The sequence below is a fragment of the Denticeps clupeoides genome, chromosome 8 (assembly GCF_900700375.1).
Source record: "Denticeps clupeoides chromosome 8, fDenClu1.1, whole genome shotgun sequence".
Lineage (NCBI taxonomy): Eukaryota > Metazoa > Chordata > Actinopteri > Clupeiformes > Denticipitidae > Denticeps > Denticeps clupeoides.
Genome location: NC_041714.1, coordinates 4,577,047 through 4,595,116, shown reverse-complemented (window position 1 = coordinate 4,595,116; position 18,070 = coordinate 4,577,047). Strand labels below are relative to the sequence as shown.

General features: G+C 43.3%; 1 protein-coding gene across 1 annotated transcript in view; it reads right to left on the bottom strand.

The window, feature by feature from the left end:
- Positions 1-314: 314 nt before the first annotated feature.
- Positions 315-18,070, bottom strand: part of mcu (mitochondrial calcium uniporter) — a 56,665-nt gene continuing 38,909 nt past the window's right edge. Inside the window, exons 3-9 of the mRNA XM_028988583.1 lie at positions 11,359-11,419; positions 5,658-5,828; positions 5,236-5,340; positions 4,973-5,133; positions 4,505-4,708; positions 4,296-4,412; positions 315-3,761 (exon numbers count right to left, since the gene is read on the bottom strand). Coding sequence (XP_028844416.1) covers positions 3,681-3,761; positions 4,296-4,412; positions 4,505-4,708; positions 4,973-5,133; positions 5,236-5,340; positions 5,658-5,828; positions 11,359-11,419 — 900 coding nt within the window. The 3' untranslated portion in view covers positions 315-3,680. The remainder of the gene's footprint in view (positions 3,762-4,295; positions 4,413-4,504; positions 4,709-4,972; positions 5,134-5,235; positions 5,341-5,657; positions 5,829-11,358; positions 11,420-18,070) is intronic.

Here is an 18,070-nt window from a genome sequence, read left to right as displayed (position 1 = left end):
TCCGGCGTTTACAGGAAGCATCTGAGGACAAGGATGATGAACAATTCAAGGACACTAGAAAAACAAAAAAAACAAGACGTCCCTATCACTTTTGTACACTTTCAACACCTATAATGCTGCAGAAAATTTGGCAGGACACGCTTTTAGGTAGGAGCTCATTCACAATCCTGAATTTCAGCTATTTGGATTTATTCTATTTATTATTGTCTATAACTTGTATATTTATAGCATGCTTATATGATATATTTTATTAACAGTATATTTATATTGCAACCTGTATGGTTAAAAGAACAGAAGACACAGAAAAGAGGATGCAAAGTTCCAAAACTGGTTAAGTATTTTATTGATAACTGAATTACATCTCTCTTTTATACATTTCATAAATGATACAGGATTTTCACTTTTTTTTTCTTTTCATTTTTATAGTCCTCCAACTTTATAGCATCTGATGAGGGGAGCGATGGAAGGAATTAAGGACTATAAAAGGAGAAACACAACATGACATCCTGCTTCACTCTGGTTGACTTTTTAAAAGTGTGGTATTCGTTTTAAGTGCACACTTACAGGATAAAAGTAAAATGATGCGCGCACACAGCGAACCGATTGGATGAGGGGAAAGCGGAGAAAGTCGGGGGAAATGGGAGAGTTTTTGCCAGGGAGGCATGCTGAGCGCGTAAGCCAATCTCTTCAATCCCAGTTCACACTGCCCACGCCCGTCACTCAGCCGCCTGTCACTGATGGTGGAGGGTGGCCGGTGTGAAGGCAGGATTTACGCACTTCAATCTTCTAAACGCCACAAGGGTGAAAGGGCAACGGCCCTTAAGAGCCAAATTCTCCTCTTAATAGCATCTATCCAATTGATAGGAGCAGTGTAGATCCACGCGAAGGGAATGATGGGAAAAGGACAGGGGGGCTGGGCACCGGTCGCGGATCGTGAAAGGAAAGTTGCCAAACCTCACCCTCGACCGCCGAAGAGTCAATGTTTCTACAAACAGCATTCATAAATAATCTTTGCTTTTTTAATCATTTTTATATAATTTCCCCCATGTAAACATACATTCATGCAACACCCCGCAATAGATCCCTATATTTGATATACTTCGGGAAAAAAAATTATGATAAATTAAAAATTCTAAAAATTCTAAAGCCCAAAACAAAGAGAAACTGAGGCCGTGGTGAGGGAAATGTGACGTTGTGAGCCCTGGAAGGGGTGAATTCATTTAGCACAGCAGGCTGGGACCTTCCCCTCACGCGGCGTGATGCAGGAGGGAGTGTGTTCTGTTATTGACTGCTGGGGCGGGGGCTGAAGGAAAATAGATTTGTGATCAGATGTACCAAAACCAATCAGGAGGACAATTATTTATGGATATATATATTGATTTGCACATTGCCCTTCCCTATTGCAGACAGACATAAGCGCACACTTTTATACCGCATTTCGCACAAGAAAAAGAAGATATCAATGGATGATTTACTTAACAACTCAGTGTAATGGATGTATAAAACCACTTGCTGACCAGATGGGCACCAATTTCTTTGGATTTCTCAGCTCCAGAACACTGAGTCTGTACCCAACATATTACTAGTCAAGCCAAGGACAGACTCAACACAGATACAAAACCAAAAAAAACAGAGCATTTGATCCGAGGATGAGAAGCCTGACAGAGAAAACCGTGTCTGGATGAAGAGTATAATGCAGGAGGCCTGCTGGGACAGAGATTGTGAGGGGCAGAGCGCAGATACAGGCATATGTAGCTGCGCGAGAAAATGTGGACAGAGCGAGGGGTCTGGTGGGACTACCCACCATGGCATAAACAGCTCATTCATAACTTTTTTTAAATTTTATTCTCCAAGCAAAATGGAGGGATTTTGCAGCCAGGATCCGTAAACACTGATCTCATTCAGCTGAACACGCATAAAGAGTTGGGCCTTAATTAAAAAGTCTTAATTTCCAGAATTTATGTGTAATATGAAAAGACGAAAGGGGTAGAAAACACCTTTTTTCCCCACAGCACAGCCCCTTCAATAGAGTATATTCCCCTCGATGTGCGTCTCTCCCTAAGGACAGCCCTCTAAAGACACCACACACTACAGATGCAACACTCATGCTCTACTGCATGCCCGAATGTGTGTGCGGGACACACTAATGCTAGAGTCTAATATATTACACGTTGAGATTTTTTTTTTCTGTTTCTGGAGTATTCTTGGCATTCGGATAATTCTGTGAGAGGAACTGTTAAGCGCAGTCAGATGGTTGGCATGACAAACTGCCTGTAAAAAATTTAATATACCAATAATAATAATAATAATAAAGGAAAAGTCTATGGATGGTAGCACAGTGACATGCCTTATAAATGTCCACTTGCTGTTCGTTCCCATTGTAATGAAGAATCTTGGGCTATGCAGGACACATCAGAGCCCTAAGCAGCACTGGGTGCTGGGAGGCACTGCAGGAGATTTGACCGTGTGTGTGTGTGTGTGTGTGTGTGTGTGTGTGTGTTTATGCACTTGTTTGAAAAAAAAAAAAAAAAAAAAAAAAAAAGGGATTTATGGCCTAAAAAAAGGAAATCCATGCCATGGCTGAGTGTCCTAAATGACATTGTTCAATATTCCTTGACCATCTGCAGCTCTATAAGTAATGCATGTATTCAAGTCTTTATGGTAACTTAACCAGGCATAGGCAGATATGTCATGACTGATAGAATGGATAAAAGTATATACGTCACTCCTCTGATGTAAAGGGAAAAAAAATCTCTTTTTTGTTTGTTTCTTTTTTTTTTTTTTTCATAACAAATATAGTATGGCTTTTAAAATAAAAGTGCCAAAATCTTCTACGTTTTTAAGTTTTTCTTTTTTTGGAATATTATAGAACCCACAGTGATGGTTTTGTCGGCAGATCTCTCTCAACAGCACTCGAGTGCCGCAGCTCGTTTTAAAGCTCTTCATTCCCACAACACAGCAGCTGTCCGTCACCGCCGCGGGGGCAGAATGAAGAGGTGACACAGGAAGTGCAGCAGGAAGTTCAGGGAGGGCAGAGGCGGGGCCTCTCAGGAAGGGCTGAAGAGCACTCGAAGACCAGCACTCACTCTTCTTCTCAGAGCAAGGCATGATGGGATAATGCTGACCAGACTCCGCATCGCACGGACGTCACACCCACTTCGCAGTGTTGGTGAAGAAGTGCCGAACGCATGTTGGCTTGCATTAAGTGAGGTATAAAGTCCCTCAAACGTGGATGTTGGAGTCCTGCCCTTCCAAAAGATTTGAGGTTGTGTGGAAAAATGCTTGCACATGTCACTTCCTGTCCAGCCCCAGGAACTTCCTATAAGGCAGGAAAGGGCGCACTGGTCTGTGTGTCCCGTGGCCTGTCAAAGTAGTCAGAGTTTCACCACTTGTTTCATCCTCCTTATTCACCTAAAGGGGACCAGTTTCTCAGCCTCGCAATCACACCAAACAAATTTCCAAGAATATTCTGAGGTCAGAAAAAATAACAATAATAATAATAATTAAAAACTCCATAACTCCAATGATCGCTGAAGAAATGGTTCTTAGGGAGGGAATGAGAAAGAGAGAAAGCGAGATACAAAGAAATAGCAAACATGACAAAGAAAAGAGGAAGGTGGACGGAGAGGTGGGGTGGGGTGGGGGTGGGGGGTAGTAAAGGGCACGTTTCACTCTTCCCATCAATCCTTGCTGGCAGAAATCTGCGGAACAGGAAGCTGAAGCTGGAGCGGGTCTCGCAAACGTTTAAGGTCCAACTCCACCTGCAGGATGCAGAAATAGAGACATTACTGCAACACAATGCGATTGTCCCTGTATTTAGAAACACATAAAATTGGAGCAATTTTGCTGGTGCCCACTAAAAAAAAAGTTTATTTACAAAAGATCAAGATGTCATTTTATAACCATCATTCATAATCCATATGTTTACGAACACTCACTGGCCAATTTTTTCAATTCAATTGCTCGTTAACACAACTAGCGAAAATCAGCCAATCACATGGCAGCAACTCAATGCATTTAAGAGTCTAAATGTGGTGTTCAAACAGAACATCTGAATGGGGAAGAAAGGGAATTTCATTGATTTTACTGGGCTTTTCACATGTCCATTTATAGAAAATGCATCACAAATGTTGATGTCAGAAAAGTTAATTGTGTCAGTCAGAAGAGAAAATCACTAGTCATTGTCATTACACAGTCATTACTAGTCATTGGTGCCTATCTATTTTGGACATCACCATGATTGATTAGAACCTAAAGTAATAGCCCATACGGAAAAATCAAACATGAGTATGTACCTCAGCAATCGCATCCTTCAGCTTGTTGTACTTTTCGATGTCAAAGCGCGTCCTTTTCACCCCTTTATGGAAGAATTGCAGGTACTGTCTGTCCCTGGCATCAGGGTAGATATACTCCTGCACCAGACAGAGCGGACAAGGGGACACACAATTACCAGCGTCCATCATAAAAGCACAGTGGCAGGGGATGTGGCAGGGGTTGCACTGACCTGACGCGTGAGCACGAAGTAGGCGTACATCGCCATCGCCGTGCCATAGGTGATGAAGTAGGTGACAGGCTCCATGATGTCCCAGGAGTATTCCCACCAGGTGAGGCGCGCCAAGATGCCGAACTGTGTGGCCATGTAGGCCATCCCGCCCCACATAACCCAAGTAGTGCGGCGCTCCGCCTTCCGGCTCAACTCCTCCTTCACCTGAGAGGAACGAACAGAATTCTCGTTCAGAACAGTCAGGCTCCATCCTGTCTGAATTGAGAATGTGGTCGTTGTCTAATGTTTTTTATTTTTTTATTTTTTTAACAGATGAAACCAACAAATTAGCAGGGCATTATGACAACGGAATTATTAATTGTGAGGTCTTTACACAATGAGTACCACGTTGGCTCTTCAAGTAGGCTCGTTGGCTCTTCTCCACCACAAGCGGGCCTGAGTACCACCACTAGAGAACCAACACGTTACCTTCTCAAGTGGGCGGAGCTGAGAGTTGAGGTCCTCTAGTCGCCCAATCAGCTCTCTCTCTTTGTTGAGCTGGTGCTCCTCTATGCGCAGGGTGGTGTACAGCTGCTGCACCAGGAACTTCACATCGTTCAGCCGCTCTGCCTCCTCACACGCAAGGAGCTCTGCGAGACATCACACAAAAATCCAAGTAAATTTTATTTTTAAGAAATTAGACATTTACAGCATACAGAAAAGTTATTAAGAGACAGACGCAAGTTGCTCACCTCTCCTCGGCGGTCGCACCAGATGCGCAGCATCATTAATGACCAGCTTAAAGTCATCCAGTAGCAGGAGGTCTATGCCAGTGGAGGAGGCCACTCTTGCTCCATCTATGAAGCGAAGAGAGGTTTACTGAAACACCAACAGCCACCTGCCATCAGCCAATATGAAACCTGACCAAGATTTGCGCTGCAGCTCTCCTCGCTGGTCATGACGCAATTACTAATCTGGGTATTTGCAGCGTTATGCCTTCATGTGGCTCAGGTGAAAGCTGAGGCAGCATCAGTGCAGGTATTTGAAGCTGAAGTGCCTCTTCAGAGTAGAATTACAACATCCACGCCTCTAACTGAATAAATTCTGCCACGAAGTGATGAGGGGATTTTTAGGGCTGCCTGTGTGCATGTGTGCCGTAAGAGGGGAGACGTGCCTGTAGTGTAGATGGCTACTCTGTCGATCCCTCTGTCCTCGGCCTGCAGCTGTTGTAGGAAGACCCCCACGGTGTCACTGAGAGGCTTGAGGGTGAACTGGCAGCGCTCTCTTCTGGAAGGCAGGTTCACCGAGACCACAGGCAGCCCATTCTGATACATCACCGTCACCTCTGGAGGATCATGGTCACACGCAAACATCAGAATGAGCCAACATCCGCCCAGCCTAGCTTTGCTGATCTCAGATCAGATTCACCATATAAGCTAAAAAGCATTCATGTTTAACATAATTAGTTCAAAATACCTATATCTACTTTACATTTAAATTAGCATTTAATATACATTTAATTATTCATTTTTAATGCGATTACTCTGGAAACTTGAAATGGACTATTTGGACAATAATTCTATAATTACTATTTACGCACTACCAATCATACACACAGACCCTTAGAGACTAAGTTGGAGCCAGTGCAAGAAACATAATTAGTATTTGTTGTATCAGGAGAAAGTGAACCTGTTTGATGAATCTGTTTTTCACCTCGTATTACCTTCATGGCGCCTTTGTTCACTATTTTCATCATAAGCCGCCTCATGAGATGCTCATTAGCATGAGTGAAGGACAAGAAAGTGTTCAGCATAAACCTTGTTGGAAACTGTCCATGTCTAACTTAAGGTGGTGAAGAGAAGACAAGATTGTGAAATGCTGCAATCACAGCAAAAGCTCCCTGATTTGGAGAGACTCAAATGTCCTGTGCTTTCAGTTTTGTTCTATAATGGAAAAAAATTGCAAGACCCATCAATGAGAAGGTGTGTCCAGACTGTTGACCGGTAGTGTGTGTGTTTGTATATATTACTAAGGCCATGTCTACTGGAGTGATGCTAGAATAAGCTGTTTGATTTATTTGGCCTGTTTCATAATCAAGGTGAAAGAAAAAGTGAAGTGAAGCGTTGTTGTGTTATGAAAAGTCATGTGTTGAGTGTGGTCAAGTTACACAAATGTACAATTGTCTATACAATATATACACACACACACAAGCACACACTGTCCTGAACACCATTAAGATGCCCCATATAACACTTGGCACAGGAACAAACAATTGTCAGAAAATTTTCTATTCAAATAATATTTCTCTGTTGGCTAAGGGTGATTAGCGTTCTAGACAGCGAGACATTGGAATAACAATTCGTTCTTAATTGGTGTCCCAGTTCCCTATAATGAGCACAGAAGGAGGAACACAAGGCTGCCTCACTCTGTCCCTGCAGGGAGGTTCAGTCAGGCCACACAGACAAAACAGTAGGGGGCAGTGTTGTAGAAGTTGTGGGCTCCATACACGACTTCATACAGCTGGGGATTTTTTTTTTTTTGGATACACTTCAGTCAGCATGACATCAACAGCGGATTTCCCCAGAATCACGTCTCAGACATCAGTGTCCTGGTTTCCTCTGTCACTGTTACCGAGTCTCAATATCCTGGTCTCGTTACTAGAACACGGCAAGTAAATGGCTTCAGGAATAAATGATCTTCATTAAATAGCCATTTATCCTCATACGGGGCCTAGCTATATAAAGATCAAGCCAAAAATATGGACTAACACCGCATATATGGCCAGACCGCTGCAGGCCTAGGCTCTAATAATACACAGTGCTGCAGCGGCAAGCGGATCATCACTCACACGCATGTAGACTGCCCTGCTCACGTGGGCCAAGCACATAAATCACAAGGCGCATGCTACACACACACACACACAGCCAGACAAACACCCCTCCGACACTGTTCTGACTGACAAATGCCAGCACTGCTGCAATTTGTGAAACGTCCACCCCGAGATCAGAGCGGTGATAGAGGAGCCGGGGGGAAATCCACGCGGGCCAATCAATCGCACGTTACCGGGCGCTTGCAGGACGACAGAGCGCTCAAACCAGCGCTGTGATCATCCACACCTCGCTGCTCTGCTGCGTGAGGCTCAGGCGAGGACGCAGAGTCTTCGTTGGCGTGGGACATTCACAGCTGGCTTTGTTACAGCCGCCATTAGGCCAAATGAGCGTTAATGAGCACGAAAGGATCGCTCAGCACGGGGGTCTGTGGGACAATTACACTCCCCCGGGGTGATAATGTGGGACTGACTGCCTGCCTCGTGTTAAAGGACCAAGATGGAGATCTTTCAACACTGTGGGGTGCGGTGCTGCTTTCATGCCCGCAGAGCGGCACGCAGCATTTAATAAGTTGTGGGCTCCCTGCTGGACTGGTGATGTCTACAGTGGCCAGTTCATGAATGATGACGTGATGACCTCAGGGGCCTGAGGTTCCCACTGGAGACCACTAAACCCACAAATCCAACGGCTGTGTGTCAATGTGGCCAAAGATGCACAGGACTCGCTGCTGGTTGTGAACAGGTTGTATAATATGCTAAATATATGAAGGAGTCACCAAATAGCAGCGGCCAATAAGACCGCAGCACACAGGATGAACGAAAGAGGAGGGGCATGCTGTGCCAAACTTCTTCTTGACTATGTTTGTATATCCATGTCAACCAACCAACCAATTTCTGCACCACAAGGCAACCAACTCAAGGTACTTGGTCCATTTTTAGAATGTCAATTTTACAAAAACAATATCCCACATCAGTTCTTCATTCAGCCTTAGGCCTAGTCCACTTGGACATTCTAAATGAACGCCCTCTGAACGCCATTTGGCATTCCCATGACCCTGTTTAATGCTTGAATGTCAACTGTTAGTATTAAGTATTCGTAAGGATTTTGGCAGAAATTTACACCAAGAAAACACTGAATGCGGTGTAATGTTTAAAAATAAAAAATTCTCGGATACTAATAGATACTAAAATAAAGTATTGATTTTGATATCAATTAGCACTCATCTGCTGGTTCACAGAAATAGCTGGAAAACTACAACAATTTTCAACAGTCACTGCAACAGCCAGTCCCTCCCCTGGCTACCTGGAGGACCCAATGTTTATATGAGAGACTCACTTTAAAAATGGCAGCATAAAACCAGCCTTAATTCTGCAGCTTTCTAGAAAATGGAAAAAGCAAGAGCACGGTCTGGCGGTATTTTGGATATATATGAACGGGGAAAAACAAAAGATGTGGACACACCCATTACTGTTTAATACTTTTTGTTTGGCTCAAAAACATATTATGTATTTTATACAGTACAGGCCAAAAGTTTGGACACACCTTGTCATTCAATGTGTTTTCTTTATTTTCATGACCATTTACGTTGGTAGATTCTCACTGAAGGCATCAAAACTATGAATGAACACATGTGGAGTTATGTACTTAACAAAAAAAGGTGAAATAACTGAAAACATGTTTTATATTCTAGTTTCTTTGCTCTGATTACTGCTTTGCTCACTCTTGGCATTCTCTCGATGAGCTTCAAGAGGTCGTCACCTGAAATGGTTCTCCAACAGTCTTGAAGGAGTTCCCAGAGGTGTTTAGCACCTTCACTCTGCGGTCCAGCTCACCCCAAACCATCTGGATTGGGTTCAGGTCCGGTGACTGTGGAGGCCAGGTCTCCACTTTTTGTTAAGTACATAACTCCACATGTGTTCATTCATAGCTTTGATGCCTTCAGTGAGAATCTACCAATGTAAATGGTCATGAAAACACATGAGAAGGTGTGTCCAAACTTTTGGCCTGTACTGTATATGTATGTGTGTGTTGCTTTGACTTTCATTTTGAAGAAACACTGTACAAAGTTCAGTTCCAAATGAAGTCAGTCACGCACAAGCCCCACCCCTTTAATATCGCCAATATGGCAGTGTTACCAGTAATAGTATGTGGATTAAGATAATATTTTGAGACAATATTTGTAGAGTTTATTGTAGACTTTCTAAACATGCATCTTCTTTTATTAAAAGTAAAAAATTACCCACAGGAGCAAAAACATACCTTGCCGAACCAAACGGTGACTTCGAAACTGAGGTACATACTGAACCATGATTTTTGTGTTCTGTTACACCCCTAAAACTTTATATTAATTTACTCCAATTGTAGCTTATTTAACTTTTCCTTGAAAACTGTAGAAATGGCAGAAAATGTGTGAACTGTACAAGATAACTGTAAACCGTGGCTACATGTTTAGCCACGAATGATAGTGCCTATTAAATTCCTATTTTGCTTTGATGAGGATGCAGCTCTTCTGTGTTTAATTTAGTAGCACGTCCTGATGCTTTCATACCTCATGCAGGATAAAGTTTTCAACGTACTCTAAAATCGTATTGCAGGCAATATGTTAAAAGCCCATCTTTTTCTTCCTTTCAAAAAGAATATTCCTTAGAATGCAAGCTTGGTGTATCCATTGATCAAGAACTCTCCAGGAAGTCCTACATAAGGAATTTGAAGTCAGACGAAGGCACAAAGGAATTATCTTTGTAAGCGACATGCATTCTGAGTGCTTCGGGTAGAACAGAGTTACAGACCTCATTACTAGTGGCATGAATACATTAGCAGCCTGGTCAGATCCTTCTTGCATTCTGATGAACAGAATCAGAATATGTTCAGAATACCATACTAGTTCCACATATGAACGGGAAGAAAAATTTAATAAATAAACACAGCTCAATGATATTATACCATAAGAAGATTATCATTTTTCTCATATTCATTAACAAAAAACTAAAGCTCATTCTCCATTTACCCTCCTACCTTCCGTTCCATCAGCACAGGCCTTCTCCCCCTCTCTCAGTACAGTGGGTGTCAGCTGTCCAGGCAGTAATGACGGCACCATTAAAATCCACTTCAGAGTAAATCAACAACCTCACACTGCTGCTGCAAAGCCCTGAACCGCAGCCTCTATTTTCCAATTTGGTCCTTCATACCCCCCCCCCCCCCCCCCCCCCCCCCCCCCCAGCACCTACCCTACCACCTATCGGGTCCCTGTCACCAGCTCTGTGTGCTACCCTGGCCGGCTGTCAGCATGAGATCCCCTCAAATAGCGGACCACTAACTCAGATCGCGGGAAGGCCTACTCAGCCAATCAGCAACCTCCATCCCTGGCCTCTTCAGACTTTCCTTCCAGAACCAACTGTTCTGTGCATTAACCAAATCTCAACGCCTACAAGAGCACAGTATCTGTGTCCTTCCTACCAGCCAGATGAGGCCCAACAAAATCTCACAAAAAAAAAAAAGTTTTATTTTATTTTTTTTTATTATCTCCCCTCACAGTTCTGTCAAAGACTGATTGCTTTACATGTTACATACTGTACTGCTCATATTGTAATAGAGGTTTAATTAGCTTGTTTTATGCCAGGTGATACACCAACACTCTCCAGGTAAAACTAAATGAATGCAACTCATGCATCTGCATTTCATTTACTTCCTGCATGTGGTGTGTCCGCAATGGAGACAGAGAGTGGAAATCGGGTGTAAAATGCACACAGTACCAGTGTTTTTTAGTGAATCATCTGAATCAGTGGAAATTTAAAAACAAAAGGTTACAGAGAAAAATATATATATAGAGAGAGAAATCCCAAGCAATTTGCACCTAATTTTAATTCAACAGTCTTCATTTACTGCATGCATTAAACACCAGCAAATCTCCCAGTCATTCCCTCTCTGCTTTCCCACATTTAAAGCTTTGTTTTAAATTTATTGTAATTAATACAAATTTTAAAAAAATGAAAAATACACTCCATAAAAACAACCTTTTTTGGGCGGGGAGAAGATTGGGACACTCACCTTCTGATGGTGCAGTGCACAGCAGTCTCTGGCCCTGCCATGAGGGGGCGCACTTCCAGCCCTGCACAGTGATAAGAGAGAGAGGGAGATCAGGAATCAATCAAATGCTCAGAAATGACGTGCTGACTGACATAGAGGGGAAAACCAGGACCGGAAGGGCAGCCTTAGGAGGGCACTGTGCTAAACGCATGCTTCCTGCGATGCAACGGCGCCGCTGAGGCTCGGCATGTGAGCTTTTCACTTTCATCAATGGAAATGCATTATACCACACAGCCGCCACTCTTCTCTGTTGGATGTTACATCGGCTTCATATCGCAACCTTCCAGGTCGCTCTGATGTGCAAAGCCATGCAGCCGATTCCACTGGTCACAAATCCACCCCATATCGGTTCCTTTAAACCTGCATTACACGTTCAAATAGCATGAATAGCATGTATGTATGTATGTATGCATCTGTGGGTGGGTGGGTGTGGCGAGATCAGGTTCCAGCATGCACTGCAGACAGACAAACCCTATCATAGACCAGGAGACGCACACTTGCACCATGCGCTCAACAAGACGCAGACATCGGACGGGAGCTGAGTGCCATCACAGATTTACTCAGCGCTGCGGAAAGAGAGACGGCATAAACAAGGCAGACTGGATGGGCCAAAAAAAAAAAAAAAGTGGGGAAAGCGAAAGATTGACGTTCTGAAATGAAAAAGTGTCCAGATGGGATCCACATGGTCTGAATTCCGAGAAATAACAAGGAGAAAGGACGTCATAATTCCCACTGAGCTCAGTGAACCAGCCTTCTGCAGACAGCAGCAGACTGTCAGGAAGGTGCAGAAAGAGAGAGAGAGAGAGAGAGAGAGAGGGAGAGAGAGAGATGCCTCTCACCACATTACCAGGCAAAACAGCAAAGGAACTCCCACAGAATACAGACTAGACTCTCCAGCATGTGAGAAAGCCACTGCAGCAGCGCTGACGGGAGGTTAAAGGCCGGGCCTGCGAGGGCGTTTCTCGGGTTTAGTTAATATGCAGCGCTTCATCTTCCGTGGGCGTGGGAGCTGCAGAGGTCTGGATACTTCGCCGTCCTCGCCGAAGCCTAAATCTGGACATTCATGGTCCAGCAAACGCTGACGTGACTGTCTAAACAGTGTGTTTGCAGAAAATGTCTGACCACACACACACACACAATCCCATGAAATTATACCACACTCCCTGACAAGAATACATGCCAAGTGCACACACACACAGCACAGAGAATTAATTTGCAAAAAATCTAAGAACATCCCCCCAGATCTCAAGTGAAGTCTCCGTATACCAAAAATGAACTTAATGTGAATTTAATATAAACTTTAATTAGACTTCTGTGCAACAGTGTAAACTGTGTGCTAAAAAACAGTAAAGAATGAATGATATCAATGTTGCACCAACAATAAGTGTTTGCAGATATGAATACACATTTTGCTTTGTGAAATATTGCGCCTCCGTTACTCACTCACTCACTTTCCATAACCACTTGATACTTAAATTCCAGTTTTGCATCTGCCGGTTCACAAAAATTGCCGGCAGACTGCAACAATTTTAAACCGGCATTGCAGCGGGCAGCCCATCCCCCAAAAGCTGCCTGTACCCCTTTTCCACTGCTCTGGTTCCCGCGCCAGTTCCACGGTCTTCTGCCATGCCCAGCCGGTGCTGGTCTAGTGGTGAGAACCCATGACGTCACGGGTGGTGGCCGGAGAGATCGGTGGCTTTAGTCCAGTTCAGCACCAGCACCAGTGTAGTGGAAACGAGGCACTGGAGGATCCAATGGTTACATGGTGGGGGTGCAAAAGAAGCTTTAAAGTCAAATCTGCAGCACCAAGCTTGCTAGAAAGTGTAACAAGCAAGAGCGCTGTCTGGAAGTATTTTGGATATCAGATGAACAGGGAAAACCAAAAGATGTGGAACAATGCAAGAAGTGCTTCAAAGTTGCTGCTATCGAAGCCAGAATCAGGGCAGGTTTAGCAAAGCATTTGAAACAACACAATTCCGACCTATACACTGAGTTGATCATTTAAATGCCTCTATCAAGCAATACAGTTGAAGTAAGTTAACCATAATCGCTCTCGCCGCATTTTATAATTATGTAATTGCTCAACGCGCAAATATTTTTCACTTCTGCCGCATGAGAAGCGATTTTGTTTGTCTCAAAAACATTAAAATATATTTCTTTCATTTATTTGTTTGTTCATTCACAAATGTGTCTGTTTTTTTAATCTATTTATTCACTTTTTATGTAGTGTGTGTATGTGTTTATATATAGTGTTCTAACTTTGTTAAAAAATGTATTTACTTTATTAAAATTCATTCATTTATTCTCACACCTAAGGACAATTCAGAGTCGACTATTTACCTTGTGTGCGTCCTATGGATGGCGGGAAGAAACTGGAGAATCCAGGGAAACCCTCGCCAACACAGGGAGAGCATGAATCAAGCCAGGAGGCGTGAGGCCACATCACTAACCACCATTCAGCCAATTTAAATAGAGATTAACAATGTAAATAACAGTCCATAAAACCCGTGTTAGAACCATTTGCAGTTGTAATGTAAAGTTCCAGTAATGCGGAATCAACACCGCTGAAATCACACAACCTGACCAGGTTCGGTTCAGGACATTTCCTGCATATGCGTCCCTTTCCACACTACAGTTCCAGCTATGATGGGTCCAAAGCTGGAAGCAGCGGTACAGGACAGGAGACATCATATCACAACGCTCAACCACGAGTTTCCCCACACAGCACCATGGGTGACACCAAAATGGTCGACCTCAGCGCAGTGCTGTGGGTTTTACCCAAGAGTATGACAAAACATGCTTTCCAGGGCCCTGGAAAGAACCCGGAGATCCAGATCCATGATGGACACACGCCAAACGGCTCAGCCCACTGCGTGCACTCTTTCAAACCCACACACAATCAGGCAGCCAAAATACTACAGGTGTAAAGAAGGGTGTCAATCAGGAAAGCCGACTAGAAATCCAAATCCCTGGGCTGCCAATCACCATTCCATACCGTACCATATTTATTTATAAAGCACTTTAACACAACAAAGGAGCTGACCAAAGTACATTACATTAAATGTACATTAAAAATTACCAGGACCAGGACACACATGGACAAAAAAAGTGAATTAAAAATAAAGAATAAAAACATAGAATAAAATAAAATAATAGAAACATGCAACAATTTGAATTAAACAAGGGGTTGAAGAAAAACAGACCATATTTAAGACAACATATTCAAAGAGTTATGAAAGGACTGCCTAAGAAACCACAAACACTGCAAAGGAACACCATACAAAAGGCAGGGTGTAAAAGTCAGTTTTTAAATGAGGTGATTGACGGGCCTGTCTGACATGTCCGTGTTCTATTACAGATGGAACTTCACTCAGGTGCAACACTAAACGAACGGTGGTAAAACATCAGCAAAGTGCTGAGATCAGTTCAGTGAGGAGTAGCTGTACATAGCAGCGTGTGTGTGTGTGTGTGTGTGTCTTGGCCAGCAGATTCTGCTGATGTGGACAGAGCGGTGACTGTTGATGCAGATCCTAGATGAGGGACTGCCATTAATTAGTGATGAGAAAGGTAACAAGCCCATTCCTCTGCAGTGTGGGGTGTTTGCCTGCCTCCTGTGCTCACACACCAAGACGTAAAACCATACACACATGCACACGCACACACACACACAGACAGAACCCGCCTGTTTTGCGAGTGTGCATGCATTTCGAATTTTCAACCACACAGCCAGACAGTAACAAATATTGCTCATTTATTACAGTCACAAACAAATGGGCAGAGAAAATAGTTCCGCTCAGCACAAAGCTTCATTACACACATAATGACATGAAATATTACTATATCAAGGTGGGACTTTATGCCGAGTTATCCTTGGGAAAACCCGGCATGCCAGGTTACAAAAGCTGAAGTATTTGCTTTTATTTATTTACAGATATTTACACACTGATGATGCACGTTACACAGATATTACTCTGGGTCCTTACAAAAATCTAAAGGAAAACTACACAAATCACACAACCACAACTGGTGAAATATGTTCCGCTGTTTGTGATGGGCTCTATAGAGTACAGTACAGTTCAGTATAGTACTAGTGTTTTAGTTTGCATATTGTAGGGTCTGTGTGTGTGTGTGTGTGTGTGTGTGTGTGTGCAGCAGCAGGTGAAGCAGAGGTACTTAGGAAAAAGTCCAGTCTCCCTCGGTCCTGCACAGCAACACTGCAACACCATCTAAAATATTTAACAGCAACGCAGTCAATAGCGCTGCGACCTTGGAATCAATGTCTTGCGGAGAGCGGGCGAGACAGACAGAGAGAGAGAGAGAGAGAGAGAGAGAGAGAGAGAGAGAGAGAGAGAGAGAGAGAGAGTAAACTAAAGGCGGGGTGTAAAACTAGAGGCATGATGGGAACAGTTTAGGTAGTAAACGTATTCAACATGATCACTGATACACATTTCTACACATAAAGGATTTCTTCTTCTTTAAAAAAAAGGTGTTGAGGCCGGAGTTCACGATCCAGACAGGCTCATCACAAACTCACCCTTTGGTACCAGATGAGGTGGCAGATATGGAAAAAAAACTGAAGAAATTTCTCCACTCATGTCATATTTTAGGAATGGCGATATTAGAACAAGGCAGCTTATTCTTAATTTGCTGAAATAAATAAAAGACGTTTTGATTGTTTGACTGGGCTTCATCGTTACTTAAGTACCTGCTGAACAAGCCCCTCCCATCAGTACCGTCTCCCTATTAAAACAGATTCACTCTGCTTAGTAAATCTGGACACAAATAGATCAACTTGAAGACATATATTATTAATTTCTTTCTATTATATTTAGTAGAAATAGTCTGCCCATGGCATTATTATGCAAAGAAAATGTCGAGTCTTGGCTCTGTGGTTATTCGAAAAAATTCTGGAAAATGTCAAGGTGATAATTAAGACAAATGACTTGAATGGCTAATGCTTCTAATGCCTCAGTTTATTATATGGGACAAGCTGTAGCATTTCTCCTGGTTTCTTTTTAGGTTTCAGTATTGCATGCATTGTGCATTACGTTGTCAGAATGTTTAGAAATGTGAGCAGCATTCGCTACTATATATTCATATGTAAAATACTGCTTGTCCAAATCCAGGCCTGCAGTGTACGATCGCCACAGAATGAAAATGAGGGTTCAGGTTGAGGATACACACGTCAGTGTGCACGTGTGTGCGTGTGTGTGTGTGTGTGTGTGTGTGTGTGTGTGAGACATCCTGCTTGTGTGAAGTCAGAGGGGCTGGGCCTGCAGAGATCCAGAATGGAGAGAGTGAAGGAGTAGTGGAGGAGCAGCTGATTACTGCGGTAGAGGAATCCCTGCCCTAGTAAGAGGGGGGTTACCCGCTCTCCAGCTTCCTCTGCAGTCTGCTGAATCGCGCTCAGCAGCGTGTGGACGCGTGCCTGCTCATGCCTTGCATGTACTGAAGGAACAACAACAAAAAAAATTCACTCAACACAGACTACACAAATGTGCAGTGTTCATTTGTAATCACTCCCCACATTTCCTGCAATGACAGCTTTGAAAGAGTCAAGGAGCATTCTGTTTGGAAGCAGGTTTGACCCAGTCTTCCAACAAGAAAGCCCCAGGTTCATATGGATGAAAGGTTTATAGATATATATATATTTTTTAAAAACCTAACTCTAACCCTAATCTAGAGGAACTGCGAATTCTGAAATCTCAGTTTCTGGATTCATACCTCCATTCAACAGAATGTATTTTTCAGAATTCTTGTCTGTGCCACAGTCACCCTGACTCAGCACTGCACCCATATATACGTCTAATGGACCATTATGCAGGTGTATCCCCACCACACACACACACACACACACACACACACACACAAGTTCATTAATCCTGGCCAAGGCCTTAATGCCCCGGGTCCAGGGCACTTTACAGATGCAGCCTCATAAATTAGACAGAGGGGCAGCTCATTACACACTCGCTCTCAGTCATATCATTTCCTCCACACACAAACGTGACACACAACTCTCACACACACGCAGGTGGGTGGTGCCATCAGGTGGGAAAGTGACAGTAATGGCCGTAAGGAGATGAGGAGGGGAGGTCGGCCAGGCGCTTGGATGCCAGTCTGGCTGCGTCACTCAGAGAGAAGAGACAGGAGATTCATTAATCCCCTCAACAAGCACATCCATCGAACGGCTAATACCGACCAACAAAGACAGAAAGAGAGAGATTTCTGAAACGTTGCAAAAAAGCTTTTAAAAGAGTGAAAGGTCCCCTATTATGAAGATGTCACTTTGTGAGATTATTTAACATGAATACGAGTCCCCTAGCCTGTCTATGGTCCTGCAGTGGCTAGAAATGGCGATAGGTGTAAAGGGTGCTTTGGCTGTTCTGCTTCGCCGTTCGTAATAAGGAGACAGGTTACCTCCCGTTTCTCATTGGTTTTTAGACTCAGAGAATTTGCCACCACTCCCATAAAACATTATCTTTATCGACCGTCCAAAATGCAAAGCATTGCAGTTGCTCAGTGACTGGATGTAAAAATGAGCACAAATGTTTTTTTTTTTTTTTTGTTTCATCACACGAGAAGCTGTAGAACCAGTGGGTTAATAAATGTTTTTCTGGAAAACTTCCTGTCTGCACCAAACATTGTGGTTGGTGAATGGTGATGATGAGGTCCA